This window comes from Pan troglodytes, chromosome 1 (genome assembly GCF_028858775.2).
Source record: "Pan troglodytes isolate AG18354 chromosome 1, NHGRI_mPanTro3-v2.0_pri, whole genome shotgun sequence".
NCBI lineage: Eukaryota > Metazoa > Chordata > Mammalia > Primates > Hominidae > Pan > Pan troglodytes.
The window spans coordinates 194,887,989-194,905,541 of record NC_072398.2 but is presented as its reverse complement, the minus strand read 5'-3'; the positions used below and the strand labels follow the sequence as shown (position 1 = coordinate 194,905,541).

General features: G+C 55.5%; 2 protein-coding genes across 2 annotated transcripts in view; one reads left to right on the top strand and one right to left on the bottom strand.

Moving 5' to 3' along the window:
* The first annotated feature begins 60 nt into the window (after window positions 1-60).
* Window positions 61-5,607, top strand: ADPRS (ADP-ribosylserine hydrolase). The gene is made up of 6 exons (XM_513315.9): window positions 61-810; window positions 2,915-3,011; window positions 3,289-3,496; window positions 3,581-3,765; window positions 4,095-4,195; window positions 4,772-5,607. The coding sequence occupies exons 1-6, from the start codon at window positions 600-602 to the stop codon at window positions 5,062-5,064; spliced, it is 1,095 nt and encodes a 364-aa protein (XP_513315.2). The 5' UTR covers window positions 61-599; the 3' UTR covers window positions 5,065-5,607.
* A 1,305-nt stretch (window positions 5,608-6,912) lies between these two features.
* COL8A2 (collagen type VIII alpha 2 chain) overlaps window positions 6,913-17,553 on the bottom strand; it is a 30,488-nt gene continuing 19,847 nt past the window's right edge. The window contains exons 3-4 of the mRNA XM_001158595.8: window positions 11,726-11,934; window positions 6,913-11,163 (exon numbers count right to left, since the gene is read on the bottom strand). Of these exons, the coding sequence (XP_001158595.4) occupies window positions 9,245-11,163; window positions 11,726-11,918 (2,112 nt within the window). The 5' untranslated portion in view covers window positions 11,919-11,934 and the 3' untranslated portion in view covers window positions 6,913-9,244. The remainder of the gene's footprint in view (window positions 11,164-11,725; window positions 11,935-17,553) is intronic.

Here is a 17,553-nt window from a genome sequence, read left to right as displayed (position 1 = left end):
AGCAGGGAGACGGTTCTTGAACACCCTCCTGTCTATGGAGGAGCAAAGATGGGGAACACTATTCCCCTGAACTCCATGTACCAAATCCAGTTCTTTCCCTCCCCTCAGGGCACCCCTCTCTGGGCTGGGTCAGCACTCCTGGGCTCCAGCAGCGCGGCCTCTACCTGGCTGTGTCCCAGTTGGCCCCTGGTCCGCCCTCCTGATGCTTAAGGGAGGCCCACAGGGGGCAAGGGCCCGGTGGGAGGGCTTGGGGGTGGTCCCGGCCTCGGTGGGGAGGGCCGGCTGGGGGTGCGGAGTTAGGGTTGCTCGCCTGCGGAAGGCAGGGTGGGCTGCAGTGATCCAATGGTCTGGCTCAGTGCCCATCCCCCGGGGACCCCATAGTGGCCTTCCCACCCAGTTAGCCCAGTGGTGAGGAGCGGAAAGAACCGAGACTCAAAGCACAGGCTGGCGGGAAGTGCGTGGCGCCGCGACTCCGGGCCGCTGGGCGGCGCTGTGGGCCTGGCGGCGGAGCGGAAACTCTAGGCCCCAGGGAGCGCTGCGGGACGGGAGTAGGGAAACTGCGAGGGTGGCACCGGAAGTGGCGAGCAGTCTGCGCGCGGATGGCGGCAGCGGCGATGGCGGCAGCGGCAGGTGGAGGGGCTGGCGCGGCCCGCTCCCTCTCGCGCTTCCGAGGCTGCCTGGCTGGCGCGCTGCTCGGGGACTGCGTGGGCTCCTTCTACGAGGCCCACGACACCGTCGACCTGACGTCAGTCCTGCGTCATGTCCAGAGCCTGGAGCCGGACCCCGGCACGCCCGGGAGTGAGCGGACAGGTGGGCGGGGCCGGGCGCAAGTCAGAGGCCGTGCGGGAGGGAGGCCGAAGGGGCGCGGAGCTTCCGGGGGCGACGGGTCGGGGGTGCGCGGGGATGAGGCTGCCGAGGGCACCGGGGCCAGAGCCGGATGACCCGCAGACAGCTTGAGCTCAGCGAGTGCCAGTGCGATCTCCGGCCTTAGACGTCTCGCCCCGAACATCCCGTGCTCGGGGCGTGGCAGCACCGGGGCCTCAACCGTGCAGGGTGTGGATAAACCCATCGTAAGTTGAAAATACCTGAAGTGGAAAGTGCGCTTTCAGCTTAGACGACCGTTTTATCTGGACGCAGCCCCATCGGACGTCGAGGAGCCTATGAATGCGTATCAGCGTTATCAGAAAGCCAAAAAAAACTTAAGTTGAACCAACCTAAGTCGGGGACTGTCTGTCCACCCTTGCCGACTTGACCTGTTTTTCCCGGTTCTCTAGAGTCAGTATACCACCAGCCCGTTCTCCACCCCGCAAGGCGTGCTTTGGAAGCCTGACTCTAATCGCGTCCTCCCCTGCCTAAAACCCTGCTGTGATTTCCCATTACCCTTAGTACAGAGCCACATTCCTTAACGTGTCCGACGTGGTCCGGCCCTCCCACACGTCTGCAGTTTCGTCTTCCGCCAGCCTTGGCCTTGCTTTCTGCTCTTCGGTTCCTCACACCATGATTCCTCTAGGCCAGGCGTTTGCATGCGCTGTCTCGCCTGTAAAACTAACTTCCCTTCCCTTGTGCGCTCAGATCCCGGCTCAGGTAGCAGGTGTGAGGTCAAGCAGAGGAGGTGAATCTTCTTGGAGAGCAGGTAGCATAGTAAGAAGAAAGGGCCATGGTCAGAACCCTGGAGAACACCGGTAATTAAGAGGGAGGGAGGGAGGGAAGGGGACTAGGGAAGGAAACAGTTTGATAGGAGGAGAAGCAGGAGTGGCTGTCAACGAAACCTAGGAAAAGAATTTCAAGATGAAGACACTGGTCACTGGTGGTGTGCTACAGAGAAGTGAAGTAGGAGGAGATCTGGATCCAGAAACTATCATTTTCAATCTGGCGCACACCTGTAATCCCAGCTACTCCGCAGACTGAGGTGGAAGGATCATTGCTTAAGTCCAGAAGTTCGAGACTAGCCTGGGCAACATGGCAAGATCCTTTCTATAAAAAAGAAAAACAAAACAAAAACAAAAAGACTGGAGCTGCAAGGATGGCAGCCACAAGGGGATGGAAGTTTTCTTTCAGAAATCAGCAGATCAAAGCATGATGTAGGCTCATAATAAATAAATACATAAAATAGAAAGCAGCAGGACTGACTTGGAATAAAGAATTGCTGAAAATCCCATTGCTGAGATCCTAAGGCTTCCCAGGCCCACGAAAGTGAATGGGAGTGAGAAACTGATTTGAGGTCATTTTAGATGTGGTAACTCTGAAACATGAGTAGAGGCTGGGTGCCGTAGCCACAACTGTAATCCCAGCGCTTTGGGAGAGTCCACTTGAGCCCAAGAGTTTGAGACCAGCCTGGCAACAGGATGAAACTCCATCTCTACAAAAAAAAAAAAAGCCAGGTGCGGTGGTGTGCACCTGTAGTCCCAGCTACTCGGGAGGCTGGGGCAAGAGGCTCCTTGAGCCTGGGAGGTCGAGATGGAGTGAGCCATGGTCGTACCACTGCACTGCAGCTTAGGCAACAGAGTGAGACCCTGTACCAAAAAAATAATAATATAAACTAAAATAAAAGGTGAGCAGGGCCAGGCACAGTGGCTCATGCCTATAATCCCAGCTCTTTGGGAGGCCAAGGCAGGAGGATTGCTTGAGCCCAGGAATTCAAGACCAGTCTGGACAACAGAGTGAGACCCTGTCTCTACAAAAAAATAAAAGTAGCTGGGTGTGATGATGCATGCCTATAGTCCCAGCTACTTGAGAGGCTGAGGCAGAAGGATAGCTTGAGCCCAGGAGTTCAAGACTGCAGTGAGCCATGATTGCACCAGTGCACTTCAGTCTGGGCAACAGAGCGAGACTCTGTCTCCAAAAAAAGCAAAAAACAACAACAAAAGAAACAAAGGTGAGCAGGAGGCTCTCATCCTCCCTCCTCTCCCCACAGAAGCCTTGTACTACACAGATGACACAGCCATGGCCAGGGCCCTGGTGCAGTCCCTGCTAGCCAAGGAGGCCTTTGACGAGGTGGACATGGCTCACAGGTGAGGGGGATGGTCCTGGGCTGAGGCAAACCAGGTGGGAAAGTTATTGCACCCCTTGACCAGAGGAATGACATTTGTGCATGTCCACGCCCCCAACCCTCCACAGAAGCCTGTGTCAGGCTGGCACAGCTTCCCAAGCTAAAACAGCAGCACTGCTGGTGCAGGCTCCTTAGGCCCCCGAGGCTTTCTCTTTTTCCAAACCAGCCTCGATTTCTTCTCTCCCAACCCTTAGAGGCATCTTGTAAATCCGAATTCTGTCTCCCCTTCTGTTCCCTAGATTTGCTCAGGAGTACAAGAAAGACCCTGACAGGGGCTATGGTGCTGGAGTAGTCACTGTCTTCAAGAAGCTCCTGAACCCCAAATGTCGCGATGTCTTTGAGCCTGCCCGGGCCCAGTTTAATGGGAAAGGCTCCTATGGCAATGGAGGTGCCATGCGGGTGGCTGGCATCTCCCTGGCCTATAGCAGTGTCCAGGATGTGCAGAAGGTATTCAGGGCGGGCTGGCTTCTGGGCTGTCCCCTTCCTCTTCTGCAGCAGGGCTTCTGTGACAGCAGGTCTCCTCCTCCTTAGTTTGCCCGGCTCTCGGCCCAGCTGACACATGCCTCCTCCCTGGGTTACAATGGCGCCATCCTGCAGGCCCTGGCTGTGCACCTGGCCTTGCAGGGCGAGTCTTCCAGCGAGCACTTTCTCAAGCAACTCCTGGGCTACATGGAGGATCTGGAGGGTGATGCCCAGTCCGTCTTGGATGCCAGGGAGTGAGTATGGGGCTGGAGGTGTGTGGTGTGGGTATGTGGGTGATCCAGGGGGCCTCTGGCATTGCCGCAAACTGTAAACCTTCCTTAATTGCAGACCCTAGAGAGGCATGGGCAGAAGCCCCTTTATCTTGTCTATGTTTCAAGGCTCTCAGGGTCCCAGAGAACAAAACGACCTGCTCACCCCAGCCCTCTCCCACCTCTTGTCAGGGCACCTGTGCCTGGCTGCCAGCCTGACCACATCCCTGCTCGTTCTCACATGCAGCCCTCTCCCCTGCCCGCGCCACCACCCTGCTAGCTCTGACCTCCCTGAAATCTCCCCTAAACCACAGGTTGGGCATGGAGGAGCGTCCATACTCCAGCCGCCTGAAGAAGATTGGAGAGCTTCTAGACCAGGCATCGGTGACCAGGGAGGAAGTGGTGTCTGAGCTAGGTGAGTGGGTCTGCCTGGGATTGTCTCTCCCTCTGTCGTCCTTCAGGGTCGGTCTTGGGCTCAGGGGAGCATGGAGTCATGCCTGCCGTCGCATTGTACCCTGGGCTGCTGTGACACACGGAGTCAATGGCAGGGTTGAGCTCAGCGCTTCTTGCTCTGAAGCTACAGCACCCTCATCCTTGTGGACCAGTGTCCCCAGAAATGGCAGCTGACCACTAGTCGTAAAAATGTTGATAATGGATTTTATTTGTCTAGCATCTATACTGGGCATTGTGCAGAATGCTTCACAGACACGATCTCGCTTCATCCTCACAACAGCCCTGTCAGAGAGTTGCTAACGTTACTCCCTGTCTGCTTAAGGAGTTGAATCTGGGAGCAGGAAGCTTAGCGGTCCCCTAGGTAACTCTCCCAGTCACGCAGCCAGTATGTGGTGGAGCCAGGATTTGAGCCCAGGTGGTCTAACTGTAGAGCCTGAGATCTTAGTCACAGCCTGCTTGAAGCCGAGAGTGCTGACTTGTGTCAAATGGTAGGAGGCCTGGGGAAGCATGGAGCCCCTCTAACCTGGCTTCCCCACAGGGAATGGCATTGCTGCCTTTGAGTCGGTACCCACCGCCATCTACTGCTTCCTACGCTGCATGGAGCCAGACCCTGAGATCCCTTCTGCCTTCAATAGCCTCCAAAGGACTCTCATCTATTCCATCTCACTTGGTGGGGACACAGACACCATTGCCACCATGGCTGGGGCCATTGCTGGTGCCTACTATGGGATGGATCAGGTGCCAGAGAGCTGGCAGCAAAGCTGTGAAGGCTACGAGGAGACAGACATCCTGGCCCAAAGCCTGCACCGTGTCTTCCAGAAGAGTTTATGAGGGCTACAGCTGTTGGGGCTCTGCCAGGTCCCCTGGGACCAACTACAGCTCCAATCAGAAACCCTGAGCTTCCTTGAGTGTGGCTTCCCACTTTTCCTGCATTGTGGAGCTGACTGAGTACACCGGTGAGGCTGGGGTCTCTTCAGGGGAGGTCACTGGAACAGTGAGCAAGGGACTGGTGCCTCGCTGGTGCTGGGTCTCTGGTTTGCTGCAGAGCCGTAGGACACTCCTGGCTCCTCAGTAGGACAGACAGACGCAGGCGGGTTTATTTTGGAGGGGTACTTGTGGCATTTTCCTGTATTGTCTTGGACATGGGATGTGGGGAGGTGGAAATGATGAGCAGTAGCATCATTTCTCCCTGCTGGGTTTTAGCCAGTTTGCCAGCAAGCGCATCCTAGCAGGGTCCCCGAGCAGCAGGTTGTGTGGATGAAGGGACAGGCACTTGCATCCAGCTGATCTAGGTCACACCTGGCTCTTGGCTGCCATGTGGCTTATTAACAGCTTCCAGTGGAAGTCGCAATAAACAGTTTTTGGTAAATCTCACCACTGTTTCTTGTTTCTCCTGCCCTGAATGGATTCTCCCCTGCCAGCCTGATCTCTGAAGACTAGTGCCTTTGTCTGTGCTGCACTGTCATAGAAGCTGGGGCCCCAAGGCCATGAGCTGCTGTGTTGCCAGGCACTCCAGCTGGCTGCGTGTTCAGCCAGGAAGGGCACAGCAGGCATGGTCTGGTGGCTTTTCCTGTTAGAGATCACTCAAAGTGGCCCAGGCTGCTGGGCCGAGTGCTTTGCCAGAGGCAGCGGGTAGGAACAAGCCAGATTTTTCTGTTCTCAGAGCCTGACTTCCCCAAACAGGAGCTAGGCCCAGCTGGGCCAGGAACAGGAACCCTGTAGAAGGATCCAGAGGGCCCTGCTATCATCAGACTACCAACCTTTGGGTGGGGAGGGCACATCACAGGGGCCCCGGGTGGACTGAGTGCTGTGTGCCTCCTCCTGTATCTTGGGACCAATCAAAAGCCTTTCCCTGCAAGGAAGTTTTACACAGCATGTTTTTAGAGATGGGGTCTCACTCTATTGCACAGGCGATCCTCCCACATGGGTTCCCAAGTATCTGAGATTAGCATCCATTCTGAAGAAGGGAAAATTGAAAGGGGGAAGATGCCTCCCCTCAAACTCCAGGGACATTCTCTGAGCATCCAGCCTCAGTGGCTAGCCGAGCATGTGCAGTCTGCAGCTGCCCTGCGGTTTCAGCACTCTCGGGCAGATCTGTTTTAATGAAGATAGGGTTCTGGCTAGGCTGAGGACTCTTCAAGACACAGATTGCTTCAGGTCTGCCACCCAGACCCCCGGCGCCAGGGACAGATCTTTCGTGGCTGAGATGGCAGGCTGTGAGCAGGTGCTTTCCGCCCAGGACAGCTCCCCCAGCCTGTCTTCAGCACTGGGCCTGACACTAGCCCAGCCCTTAGGAGCAAAGATTCATGATTTCATTCATAATTTGTATCAGATGTTGAAACTTGGCCCTCGGACTACTGAGCCAGCTGTCATGCTCCACTAGCCCTGAGAGCTTGCAGGAATATTCCAGTAAAGATTGAGCCATCGCCCCCAGCTCCAGCCACTACCTGCCTTTGGTTTCTTAAAATGCCTCCTGGCATTTGCCTGGCGCATGGCCTCAGCAGCTTGCGAGCATCAGGCATTTGTGATGTGGTGGTGACAGAAATCCAGGTTAGGGAGCTGGTGAGGAGTGCATGATCCTTAAGAGCAGGCACACAAGCCCCAGAGAGCTTCCTGGACACCTTACAGAACCCAGAGGCTTGAGATACCTCTGTGTCAGTATCAATTTCAGCACAGTGCTGTTTTATACAACAGGTTTTATTGAGGATGTGTCAATACAGTTAACATGGTTGCTTGTCTTTTCAAAAAGAAGTTCCATTTTCTTTGATTCCCAAGTGCATTTTTCCTGAATCTTCTGTGATACAGGGCACATGATAGTACGGTATGTAGAGAGCTAAGCTTCCTATACCAAGTTAGAAGTGAAATGACTAGTGGAAAACATTTAAACTTTAATCTTAAAAAAAAAATAGGAATCAATATAAAAATGCACAAGGTAATGTCGTTTTCATAGTTAAAATCTGACATTGTTTATCAAAGCTAGTCAGTTAAGTGGACACCTGCAACTCAAATCCCATAAACATTTTAGAAACGCCAACCACCCCTCCTGAAAGGTTTGAGGAATGAAATTTGGCAGAAGCTCAGCTCTGTGAAATAGCTCCCGTTTTTTTTCTTGGGACCCTACTTAGTTCCGTGGGCTCCCATTGGGAGCTGATTAATTTCTGCCAATCAGAACCCATCCCTAACACATCAGATGATAGTGGCTTTGACCTAGGGAAGAAGAGGTTGAGCAAAGAACCCCCACCAGGTATGGTTTGAGAGTCCTTAGTTGGTTTTCTTGGGCGTTAGGTAGTAAGAAATCCACCAGGAACCCCAGCCAAAACCTTTTCAAGTGTCACTTGGGCAGATTTGGGTTATCATTTCTCCTTTTGAAGAAGTGAGCAAACAGCCTGCTTTGTTTGGAGAAGTTGTGGGCAGGGGAGGAGGGTTGGCAAGGAGCCTGAAGGAACCCACTGCTCAGCCAGTCAGAAGTCAGCAGCCATCCTCCATTTTCAACATGGACCGCCTGGACACAGCCAGACTTGGAGCAGTGCAACGAGATCACAGACCGAATGACCCCAGTTCACACTTGGTACAAGGAGTGGGGCTGGCCTGGCGAGGGCCGAGCGCGAGGCCCTGCAGCTGCGGGGAAAGTGGCCATCTTTGCACGAGCAGGAATGTCCACCACTCCCAGCACTCATCTCAGCCTTATCCACTCCGCTTGACGTAGGGACTGAGGGGTTGGGAGGGGCATCCTGCCTGTTTCCTGCAGAGGAGCTCTGATCGGGGAAAAGGGCAGAAACGTCCAGAGCCAACTCATTCCAAAGGGACCTGTTGGCACCCTTTCTCTCCCAGCCTTAGCCTCCTGGGCCCTAGTCCTGCTTAGAACAGGAAATTGGAACCAGAGGGTGGAAGGAGAGGAAGCCCCCACAGATGAACCCCTCTCGTACACACATACACCCACCATATGGTTCTTATTAAGGAAAAGGAAGTGGGAGCCGTCTTCATCCCCCGGCTCGCGTGCACCTTGTTCAGAAGGCCAAACGAGAGGTGCTCTGCCTTGGGGATACCTGGCTGGGGTGGCAAGGATCCTCTTACAATTTTGTATTGAGAAAACCAGCCCAGCCCGCAGCAGGTGGAAGGGGAGAAAGGGAAGAGTGCTCATGTTTGCTGATGGTCGATTCTGCCTCCGCCACCATCTGCACTAGATACTTCTAGACACTTCACAGAGGTTGATCTTTCTGGCCTGTAGGTGTCCCAGGGGCCTCTGTGCTGCCCTCAAGCTAAACAGCCAGAGCTGGCCGGGGCAGCCCGGGAGAGACGGGGATGAACGTGAAGAGCTGCCTCCTGCCCCAGGTCTGTGCCCCAAGCCCTCACAAACTGCCTTCCCCATGGCTGCCACTGGAGCAGTGAAAGGGGGTTGCCCTTTCCCAGGGCAACAGGCACTGTGCCCACCATGGACACGTCTGATGCCGCAGCATCACCATGGGGGCTGCAGTCCTGGCAGGGTGTCCACACTCGCCACCTCGATGGTCCCCTCTTCTCCCTTCCCCTTGGAGGAAAACCCCACAGTCCTTAGTCCACTGTCATATGCTGGAGGTCCCAGGGGGAGCTGGAGGAGCCCCAGCCAAGGGCTGTGAGGGAGGCCGTGCCCCTTTCCTCCAGCAGGTGCCATCAGGGAGCCAGTGGGAAGGGCTGTCTCCCCACGTGGCGGGGTGGGGAGTTGAGCTCCCTCTCGGCTCCTTCAGGGCCCAGCAGAGGCCAGGACTCACAGGGGGCTGGGCTGTGTGCCTCAGGGCCCATGGGGTGCAGCCCTGACACTGCACAGACATTTGGGGGAAAGAAACTCAGGCCAGCCCCTTCCAGAAACAATCTCAGCCTGCATGCAGGGAGAAAGCAAGTTAGTCTCCTCGGGCCAAGGCCACGGCCGCCTCTGTTCAGCTTTTGTTTTTTTTTTCCAGGAGGTTCTTTGTAATTGAAAAGGTCGCTCTACGACTAAAGGGGAGGAGGCCAGGGCAGCAGGGCCCCCCGCGGGTTATGTGGGGCAGAGCAAGAATCCTGAAAAGGAGGAGTGGATGTACTCCGTGGAGTAGAGGCCGTTGGCCTGGTCCGACGGCATCTGCACCCAGACCTGGTCGTTGGGCCGCAGCTGGAGCACGGCTCCACCAGACGCCTGGTCCAGGTAGCCCTTCTTATACTCATCGTAGGTATAGGTGGCCGGCACGTTGTTCTTGTACAGGGCCACCCACACGTTGGTGCCCTTGACGTGCACATGGTAAGCAAAGTAGTAGACGCCGCCCACAGGGCAGGTGAAGATGCCAGTGGCTGGGTTGTAGCCGCTGTGGCCATTGTAGAGAGTCCGGTCAAATTTCACGGGCATGCCCGAGGCGGGGAAGGGCGAGGTGAGCACCGCAGTGAAGGCCGGTGTGGCATGGGCAGACAGCTCGCCCAGCCCAAACTGTGGCTTGCCCCCCTTGCCCAGCACGGCACCCTCCACACCGCCGTTGGGCAGGTGCAAGCCTGCGATGCCAGTCTCATCGAAGGCCCCAGGGGCACCAGGGGGTCCCGGGGGCCCGGGAGGCCCCGGAGGGCCCGTGATTCCAGGGGAGCCAGGGACCCCTGGGGGCCCCGTGGGCCCAGCCGTGCCAGGTTCCCCTGCTCTCCCCTCTCCAGGGGGCCCTGGCAGGCCTGGTTCCCCCTTCAGGCCTGGCAGGCCTTGGGGCCCAATAGGGCCAGCTGGACCCTGGAGTCCTGGGATTCCTGAGGGACCCCTCAGGCCAGGCTGCCCAGGGAGCCCCAAGTCACCTTTCTGCCCCAGGGCTCCTGCCACCCCTGGTCCTCCAGGGCGACCCGTGAAACCCGGCTCACCCTTGGGCCCAGTTGGTCCAGGGGGTCCATGGGCCCCAGGAAGTCCCCTCTCACCTGGGACCCCTGGTTTCCCAGCCAGGCCACTAGGCCCCTGGTCACCTCGAATGCCAGGCACTCCTGGGGGTCCTCCAGGCCCTGCCTCACCCTTAGGCCCAGGGGGCCCACGTCTGCCAGGAAGCCCTGCAGACCCAGGAAGTCCAGGGGGACCCCCAAGACCCTGTGGGCCCTGCTCCCCTGGCTCCCCATCCTCCCCTGGCTCACCCCTGTCCCCCAAGAGTCCTGGGACCCCAGCTGGGCCCCTGTCCCCCTTGGGGCCTGGCAGTCCTGGCATCCCATAGCCAGTGGGGCCTATCAGCCCAGGGGGGCCCCGGGTCCCTGGCTCCCCTTTGGCCCCTGATGGGCCCTGTGGTCCTGGCAACCCTGCTGCCCCTGGGATTCCCACACCGTCTACTCCAGGAGGTCCTTTTGGGCCCACAGCTCCTGGCTCCCCCCTGGGGCCTGGAACTCCAGGAGGCCCAGACTCACCCTTGTCTCCTGGGGCCCCAGGAAGCCCATCCAAACCGGGTTTGCCTAAGCCAGCTGGACCAGGGAGGCCGGGGGGGCCGGGGGCACCCCCCTGCCCTGGGGCCCCAGGCAGCCCGGGCTGGCCCACTCCATTATCCCCCTTGAGGCCTCGATCACCTGGGGGCCCAGGCTCCCCCTGGGGCCCTGGTTCCCCCTGGAATCCTGGGGGCCCTGGCACCCCTTGGGCACCTGGTTTTCCAGGGATAGTAATGCCTGAGGGGCCCGGGAGGCCAGGGGGTCCTGGGGGTCCCCGGAGGCCCTGGTCCCCTCGTATTCCTGGCTCCCCCCGAAGCCCCGGCTGCCCTGGTGGCCCGACCTTGCCAGGGAGCCCTGGGGGACCAGCCTTGCCCATCCGGGAGAAGCCAGGGGGGCCAGCAGGGCCAGGCTGCCCATGGAGTCCTGGCTTTCCCGTGCCTGGTTTTCCTGGGAAGCCAGGGGGGCCAGGGGGACCCCGAGGCCCGGGCTTCCCAGGGGGGCCGGGCTCTCCCTTCAGGTCCATCGGCAGCAGCGGTAGAGGCATTTCTGAGAAAGAAAGAGAAGGGGGCAGTCAGGGGCCTGAACTGTGGGGACAGGGGACCCCATCTACCCATTCCCCCATTCCAGTATGAGGTACACGGGAGAGGAAGAATGGGGCTGCCCCTTCCTGCTCTCATGGAAGATGGGGTTTGGGGGTGGTCCAGGGGACATCTTGGGGGCAACAGGGTGTCCTCCTCAAGGGCTCCTAACACCCAACCTACCTAGGCTGGGCCTCCTCCATGAGCCTGGCTGATTCTCACCTCTCATCCCTGCATGACCTGAAGGTGGAGTGGCCACCAGGTGGCACCAGCAGCCCACCTTAGAGCCCGTGGGAGCAGAGCCCCACCTCCCAACTTCCCAGTTCATCTCCCCCTTGGAAGACCACCTGTGCCAGCTAACTGCACCGTTTCCAGGCCCTCTGGGGTATTAGGAAAAACACTGAAGGTAGGAAGATTGGTGGGGAATGAGGAGCTGTGGGGGGCGCCTGAGGATCTGATGGCTGTCAGGGAGGCAGGGGATTTGGGGGCTGGGAGCGATTTGAGGCACTGTGGGGTGAGGAGGCTCTCACCCAGGTACTGGCCTTTGCCCTCACGGAAGGGCGGTCCCACAGGTCCTTTCTGCATGGGCTGGATGTACTTCACTGGGGCATAGCCCGCTGCCCCACCGGCCCCGCCACCAGAGGACGCCCGCGGCCCACACCCCAGCACCAGCACCAGTAGCAGCAGCAGCAGCGAAGACGGGGGTGTCAGAGTCCCCCGCATGGCGTCCGTGGACGTGCTGCAAAGAAGAACAGAGAAAGTCATCAAGCCAGCCCTGGGTGGTTTGGCACCAGGCCCGGGGTCACCAAAAGATCAGAATTTAGAGATTACACTTGAGATTTCAGTCAAAAGGCTGAGAAGCAATTCCGAATTTAGATATTATTCACAAGCAATTTTCAAAGTCGCGGGGGTCTGCATAAGCCACCTCCTAAACTTCTTCAGACCCTGCCTGTGGCTGTTCATCACCCCCACCATCTCCGAGGGCCCAGCCTCCCCAGGACAGCAGCCTCCTCAAAACCAGCCAGTCACTCTCTGCAGCCGGGCGTGCCTTTTAGAGCAGCCTGACCTCCCCTGCTAAAAACTCTTGGATGTCAACACCCATTTCCATTGCTGGGCCAGCTCTCTGCCAGGCACTTGGCTGAGCTCTTTAGGGACATGAATTCACTTAATGCTCAGAACACTTTAACAAGTTATTATTATTGTCATCTCCATTTTCCAGATGATAAAACTAAAGCAAAAGTCTTGAGGAAGCCAGAGATGGGATTTGTCTTAGGTCTGTCTGACTGCACCTTCTGCTGATGCCCTTCTGGACTCCCTGCCACTCGCCTTTGGGATCAAGTCTATGGCGCTTAGCATAGCATTCAAGGCTTTTTTTTTTTTTTGAGACAGTTTTGCTCGCCCAGTGCAATGTGCAATGGCGCCATCCTGGCTCACTGCAAAATCTGCCTCCCGGGTTCAAGCGATTCTCGTGCCTTAGCCTCCCAAGTAGCTGGAATTATAGGTGTGTGCCACCACGCCTGGCTAATTCTTGTATTTTTAGTAGAGATGGAGTTTAGCCATGTTGGCCAGGCTGGTCTTGAACTCCTGACCTCAGGTGATCCGGCTGCCTCAGCCTCCCAAAGTGTTAGGATTACAGGCATGAGCCACCGCGCCCGGCCTGCATTCAAGGCCTTTCTAACCTACTCTGTGCCTGTGTCTCCAACTCTATTGCCTGCTATCCCTTTCTCTGCCCCTCACCTCCCCACACCTCCACCCAGTAAACCAGAACTTGAAGTTCCCAGGCACCGGGCACCTTAACACTTCTGGCCTTTGCGCCTGCTATTTCTCTGCCTGCAATGTTATTTTCCTCCTCTACTCATCTTTTATGGCCCTGGGAAGCTGTCATCCCTTCCTCTATAAAGCCTCATTTCTTTGTGCCCTGACCTATGCCTGTCACAGCATTTGGCTCAACTCAGAGAACAAAGCCTGGGTGAGGAAGAAGCACAGGCTCTGGAACCAGCCAGGCAGCCTTCCCCTTCCCCTTCCCAGCTGTGGGAGCCTGGGCAGGAGGTCTCCTCATCCATGAAATGAGAGAGGATGTCCACACAATAACCTGTATGTGAATGTTCATAATAGCGATATTCACAGCAGCCAAAAGTAGAGACAACGCAAATGTCCATGGACAAATAAAATGTGGTATCACCATACAATGGAATATTACTCGGCAATGAAAATGAATGAAGTACAGGCTGGGCATGGTGGTGTATACCTGTAGTCCCAGCTACTCAGGAGGCTGAGGTGGGAGGATCGCTTGAGCCCTGAGTTTAAAACCAGCCTGGGCAACATAGCAAAACCCCAAATTTAAAAATATATCTATAAATAGGCTAAGCACAGCAGCTCACGCCTGTAATCTCAGTACTTTGGGAGGCAGAGGTGGGTGAATTGTCTGAGCCCAGGAGTTTGAGACCAGCCTGGGCAACCTGGTGAAACCCCATCTCTACAAAACAACAAACAAAAAATTAGCTGGGTGTGGGCGTGCTGTGGTCCCAGCTACTCAGGAGGCTGAAGAGGGAGGATCACTCGAGCTCAGGAGGTGGAGGTTGCAGTGAGCTGCACTCCAGCCTGGGTGACAGAGTGAGACCTGGTCTCAAAATATATATATATAAAAGGAAGGAAGTCCTGACACCTGCTACAACACAGATGAATCTTGAAAACGGTGAAAAGTGAGATATGGAATGTACATGTTGTGTGATTCCATTTATTTGAAATGGCCAGAATAGGCAAATCCATAGAGACAGAAAGTGGATCAGTGGTTGCCTAAGGCTGGGGTGGGGAAGAGATGGGAAGTGACGACTAATGGGCACAGCCTCGGCCTCCCGGGCTCAAGTAATCCTCCCACCTCAGCCTCCCAAGTAGCTGGGACCACAGGCACGTGCCACCATGCCTGGCTAATTTTTTCTATTTTATGTAAAGACAGGGTCTCACTGTGTTGCCTAGGCTGGTCTCAAACTCTTTTAGGGAAGATGAAAATGTTCAAAAATTGATTGTGGTGATAATTGCACAGCTCTATGAATACAGTAAAAAAAAAACACTGAATTGTACACTGAATGGGCCAATTGTATGATGTGTGAATTATATCTATAAAGCTGGTTTTTTTTTTTTTTTTGAGATGGAGTCTCGTTCTGTTGCCCAGGCTGGAGTGCAGTGGTGCCATCTCAGCTCACTGCAACCTCTGCCTCCCAGGTTCAAGAGATTCTCCTGCCTCAGCTTCCTGAGTAGCTGGGATTACAGGGGCCTGCCACCACACCCAGCTAATTTTTTGTATTTATAGTAAAGATGGGGTTTCACCATGTTGGCCAGGCTGGTCTTGAACTCCTGACCTCTAGCGATCCGCCTGCCTCAGCCTCCCAAAGAGCAGGAATTACAGGCATGAGCCACTGCACCCAGCCTAAAGCTGTTATTTTATTTATTTTTTGGATACACAGTGTCACTCTGTTGCCCAGACTGGAATACAGTTGGCACAATCATGGCTCACTGCAGCCTCGGCCTCCCGGGCTCAAGTAATCCTCCCACCTCATCCTCCCAAGTAGCTGGGACAACAGGCACATGCCACCATGCCTATGTAAAGACAGGGTCTCACTGTGTTGCCTAGGCTGGTCTCAAACTCCTGGGCTCAAGCAATCCTCCCACCTTGGCCTCCAAAAGTTCTGGGATTATATGCATGAGCCACCATGCCCAGCCAGAAAGTTTTTTTGATTTTGTTTTTTGAGACAGGGTCTTGCTCTGTTGCCCAGGCTGGAATGCAGTGGTGTGATCTCGGCTCACTGCAAGCTCCGCCTCCCAGGTTCACACCATTCTCCTGCCTCAGCCTCCCAAGTAGCTGGGACTACAGGCGCCCGCCAACACGCCCGGCTAATTTTTTGTATTTTTAGTAGAGATGGGGGTTTCAATGTGTTAGCCAGGATGGTCTCGATCTCCTGACCTCATGATCTGCCCACCTCGGCCTCCCAAAGTACTGGGATTACAGGCGTGAGGCCCACATCTGTGTTTTTGTTTTTTGTTTTCTTTTTTTTGAGACAGAGTTTTGCTTCTGTCACCCAGGCTGGAGTGCAATGAATGGCACAATCTCAGCTCACTGCAACCTCTGCCTCCCGGGTTCAAGCTATTCTCCTGCCTCAGCCTCCTGAGTAGCTGGGACTACAGGTGCATGCCACCATGCCCAGCTAATTTTTGCATTTTTAATAGAGATGAGGGTTCACCATGTAGGCCAGGCTGGTCTCAAACTCCTGACCTCAGGTGATCCACCCGTCTCAGCCTCCCAAAGTGCTGGGATTACAGGCGTAAGCCACCACACCCAGCCTCCACCTGTTATTTTTTTAAAGTGAGTTAGCTGGGCACCGTGGCTCATGCCTGTAATCCCAGAACTTTGGGTGGCTGAGGCAGGCAGATCACCTGAGGTCAGGAGTTCAGGACCAGCCTGGCCAACATGGTGAAACTCCATCTCCACTAAAAATACAAAAAATAGCCAGGCGTGGCAGCAGGCACCTGTGATCCCAGCTACTTGGGAGGCTGCGGCAGGAAAATTGCTTGAACCTGGGAGGCGGAGCTCACAGTGAGCAGAGATCATGCCATTGTACTCCAACCTGGGCAACAAGAGCAAAACTCCACCTCAAAAAACAAAAAATGGGCCAGGCGCAGTGGCTCGTGCCTGTAATCTCAGCACTTTGGGAGGCCGAGGCGAGTGGATCACCTGAGGTCAGGAGATCGAGACCATCCTGGCCAACATGGTGAACCCTGATCTCTACTAAAAATACAAAAATTAGCTGGGCGTGGTGGCATGCACCTGTAGTCCCAGCTACTCAGGAGGCTGAGGCAGGAGAATCGCTTGAACCAGAGAGGCGGAGGTTCCAGTGAGCCAAGATCGTGCCACTGCACTCCAGCCTGGTGACAGAGTGAGACTCCGCCTCAAATAAATAAATAAATAAATAATAAAATACAAATAGGCCGGACGCGGTGGCTCACACCTGTAATCCCAGCACTTTGGGAGGCCGAGGCGGGCGGATCACGAGGTCAGGAGATCGAGACCATAGTGAAACCCCGTCTCTACTAAAAATACAAAAAATTAGCCAGGTGTGGTGGCACTTGCCTGTAGTCCCGGCTACTCAGGAGGCTGAGGCAGGAGAATGGCAGGAACCCGGGAGGCGGAGCTTGCAGTGAGCCGAGGTCGTGCCACTGCACTCCAGCCTGGGTGACAGAGCGAGATTCCATCTCAAAAATAAATAAATAAATAAATTAATTAATTAATTAAAATAAAAATAAAGTGGGTTAAAACCTGCTTCTTGGGGCTGCTGTGATAAGTGGAGATTTTGCACCTGGCTCAGAGTGGGCTCCCATTATTCGAAGGAGGTTCTATTTGGTGTTTTTCACACCCGAGGAAAGTCCCACTTCCCCTCGAATCCCTGCTCTGGGTTCCCCTCACCCTACGCAGGGACCTCTCTGCATCTTTGCCTGGCAACAAGTGGAGTTTGAGGGTGGGTTGTGCGCGTCTGGGGATGTGTGTGGGGAGAAGGCCTCCCTCAGGCCAGGCTAGGTCTGGGCTTGAGGTCCCTGCTCCTCCAAGCTTAGGATCACATGGAGCTTTGCAGGAATTAATGCAGGGCTCCAGAGAAGATCCATGGACCTGTCAGCTCTCATGTTCGAATCCCAGTTCTACCACCAACCCACTCTGTAACCTCAGATGGGCCATTTAACCTTCCTGAGCTTCAGTATCATAGCAACACTTGCCACATCTGTCCCTGTGTGCCAAGGAGTGATCCAGGCTTCAAAGGCCATAGCTCACTTTAATCCCCTCAACGAACCCATGAAGATCCTGCAGTTATTACCCCCATTTTACAGAGGTAGGAAATGGAAGCTCCAACTGTAAGAGTCTAAGTGTCAGCTGAGGCCCGCCCAGAGCCTCCCCTCAGCACAGGCTGCCCGCCTCACCTTGCTCTGATTGATGGCAGAACCCATCAAGGCCACGTTACGCAGGCCTGACCCACCGGGGAATGCTGCTGGGGTACCTTGCCAGGCACTGGCCTCATGCTTTACACGTAATCCTCATACATGCCTGTGAGGTATGTTATCCCTGTTTTAGAGATGAGGAAACTGGCCAGGCATGGTGGCTCACACTTGTAATCCCAGCACTTTGGGAGGCCTAGGCAGGAAGATCGCTTGAGCCCAGGACTTTGAGATCACTCTGGGCATATAGTGAAACTCTGTCTCTACCAAAAAAATTAAAAAGTTAGCCAGATGGTGGCGCGGGTCTGTAGTCCTGGCTACTCAGGAGGCTGAGGCAGGAAGATCACTTGAGCCCAGGAGGTAGAAGCTGCAGTAAGCC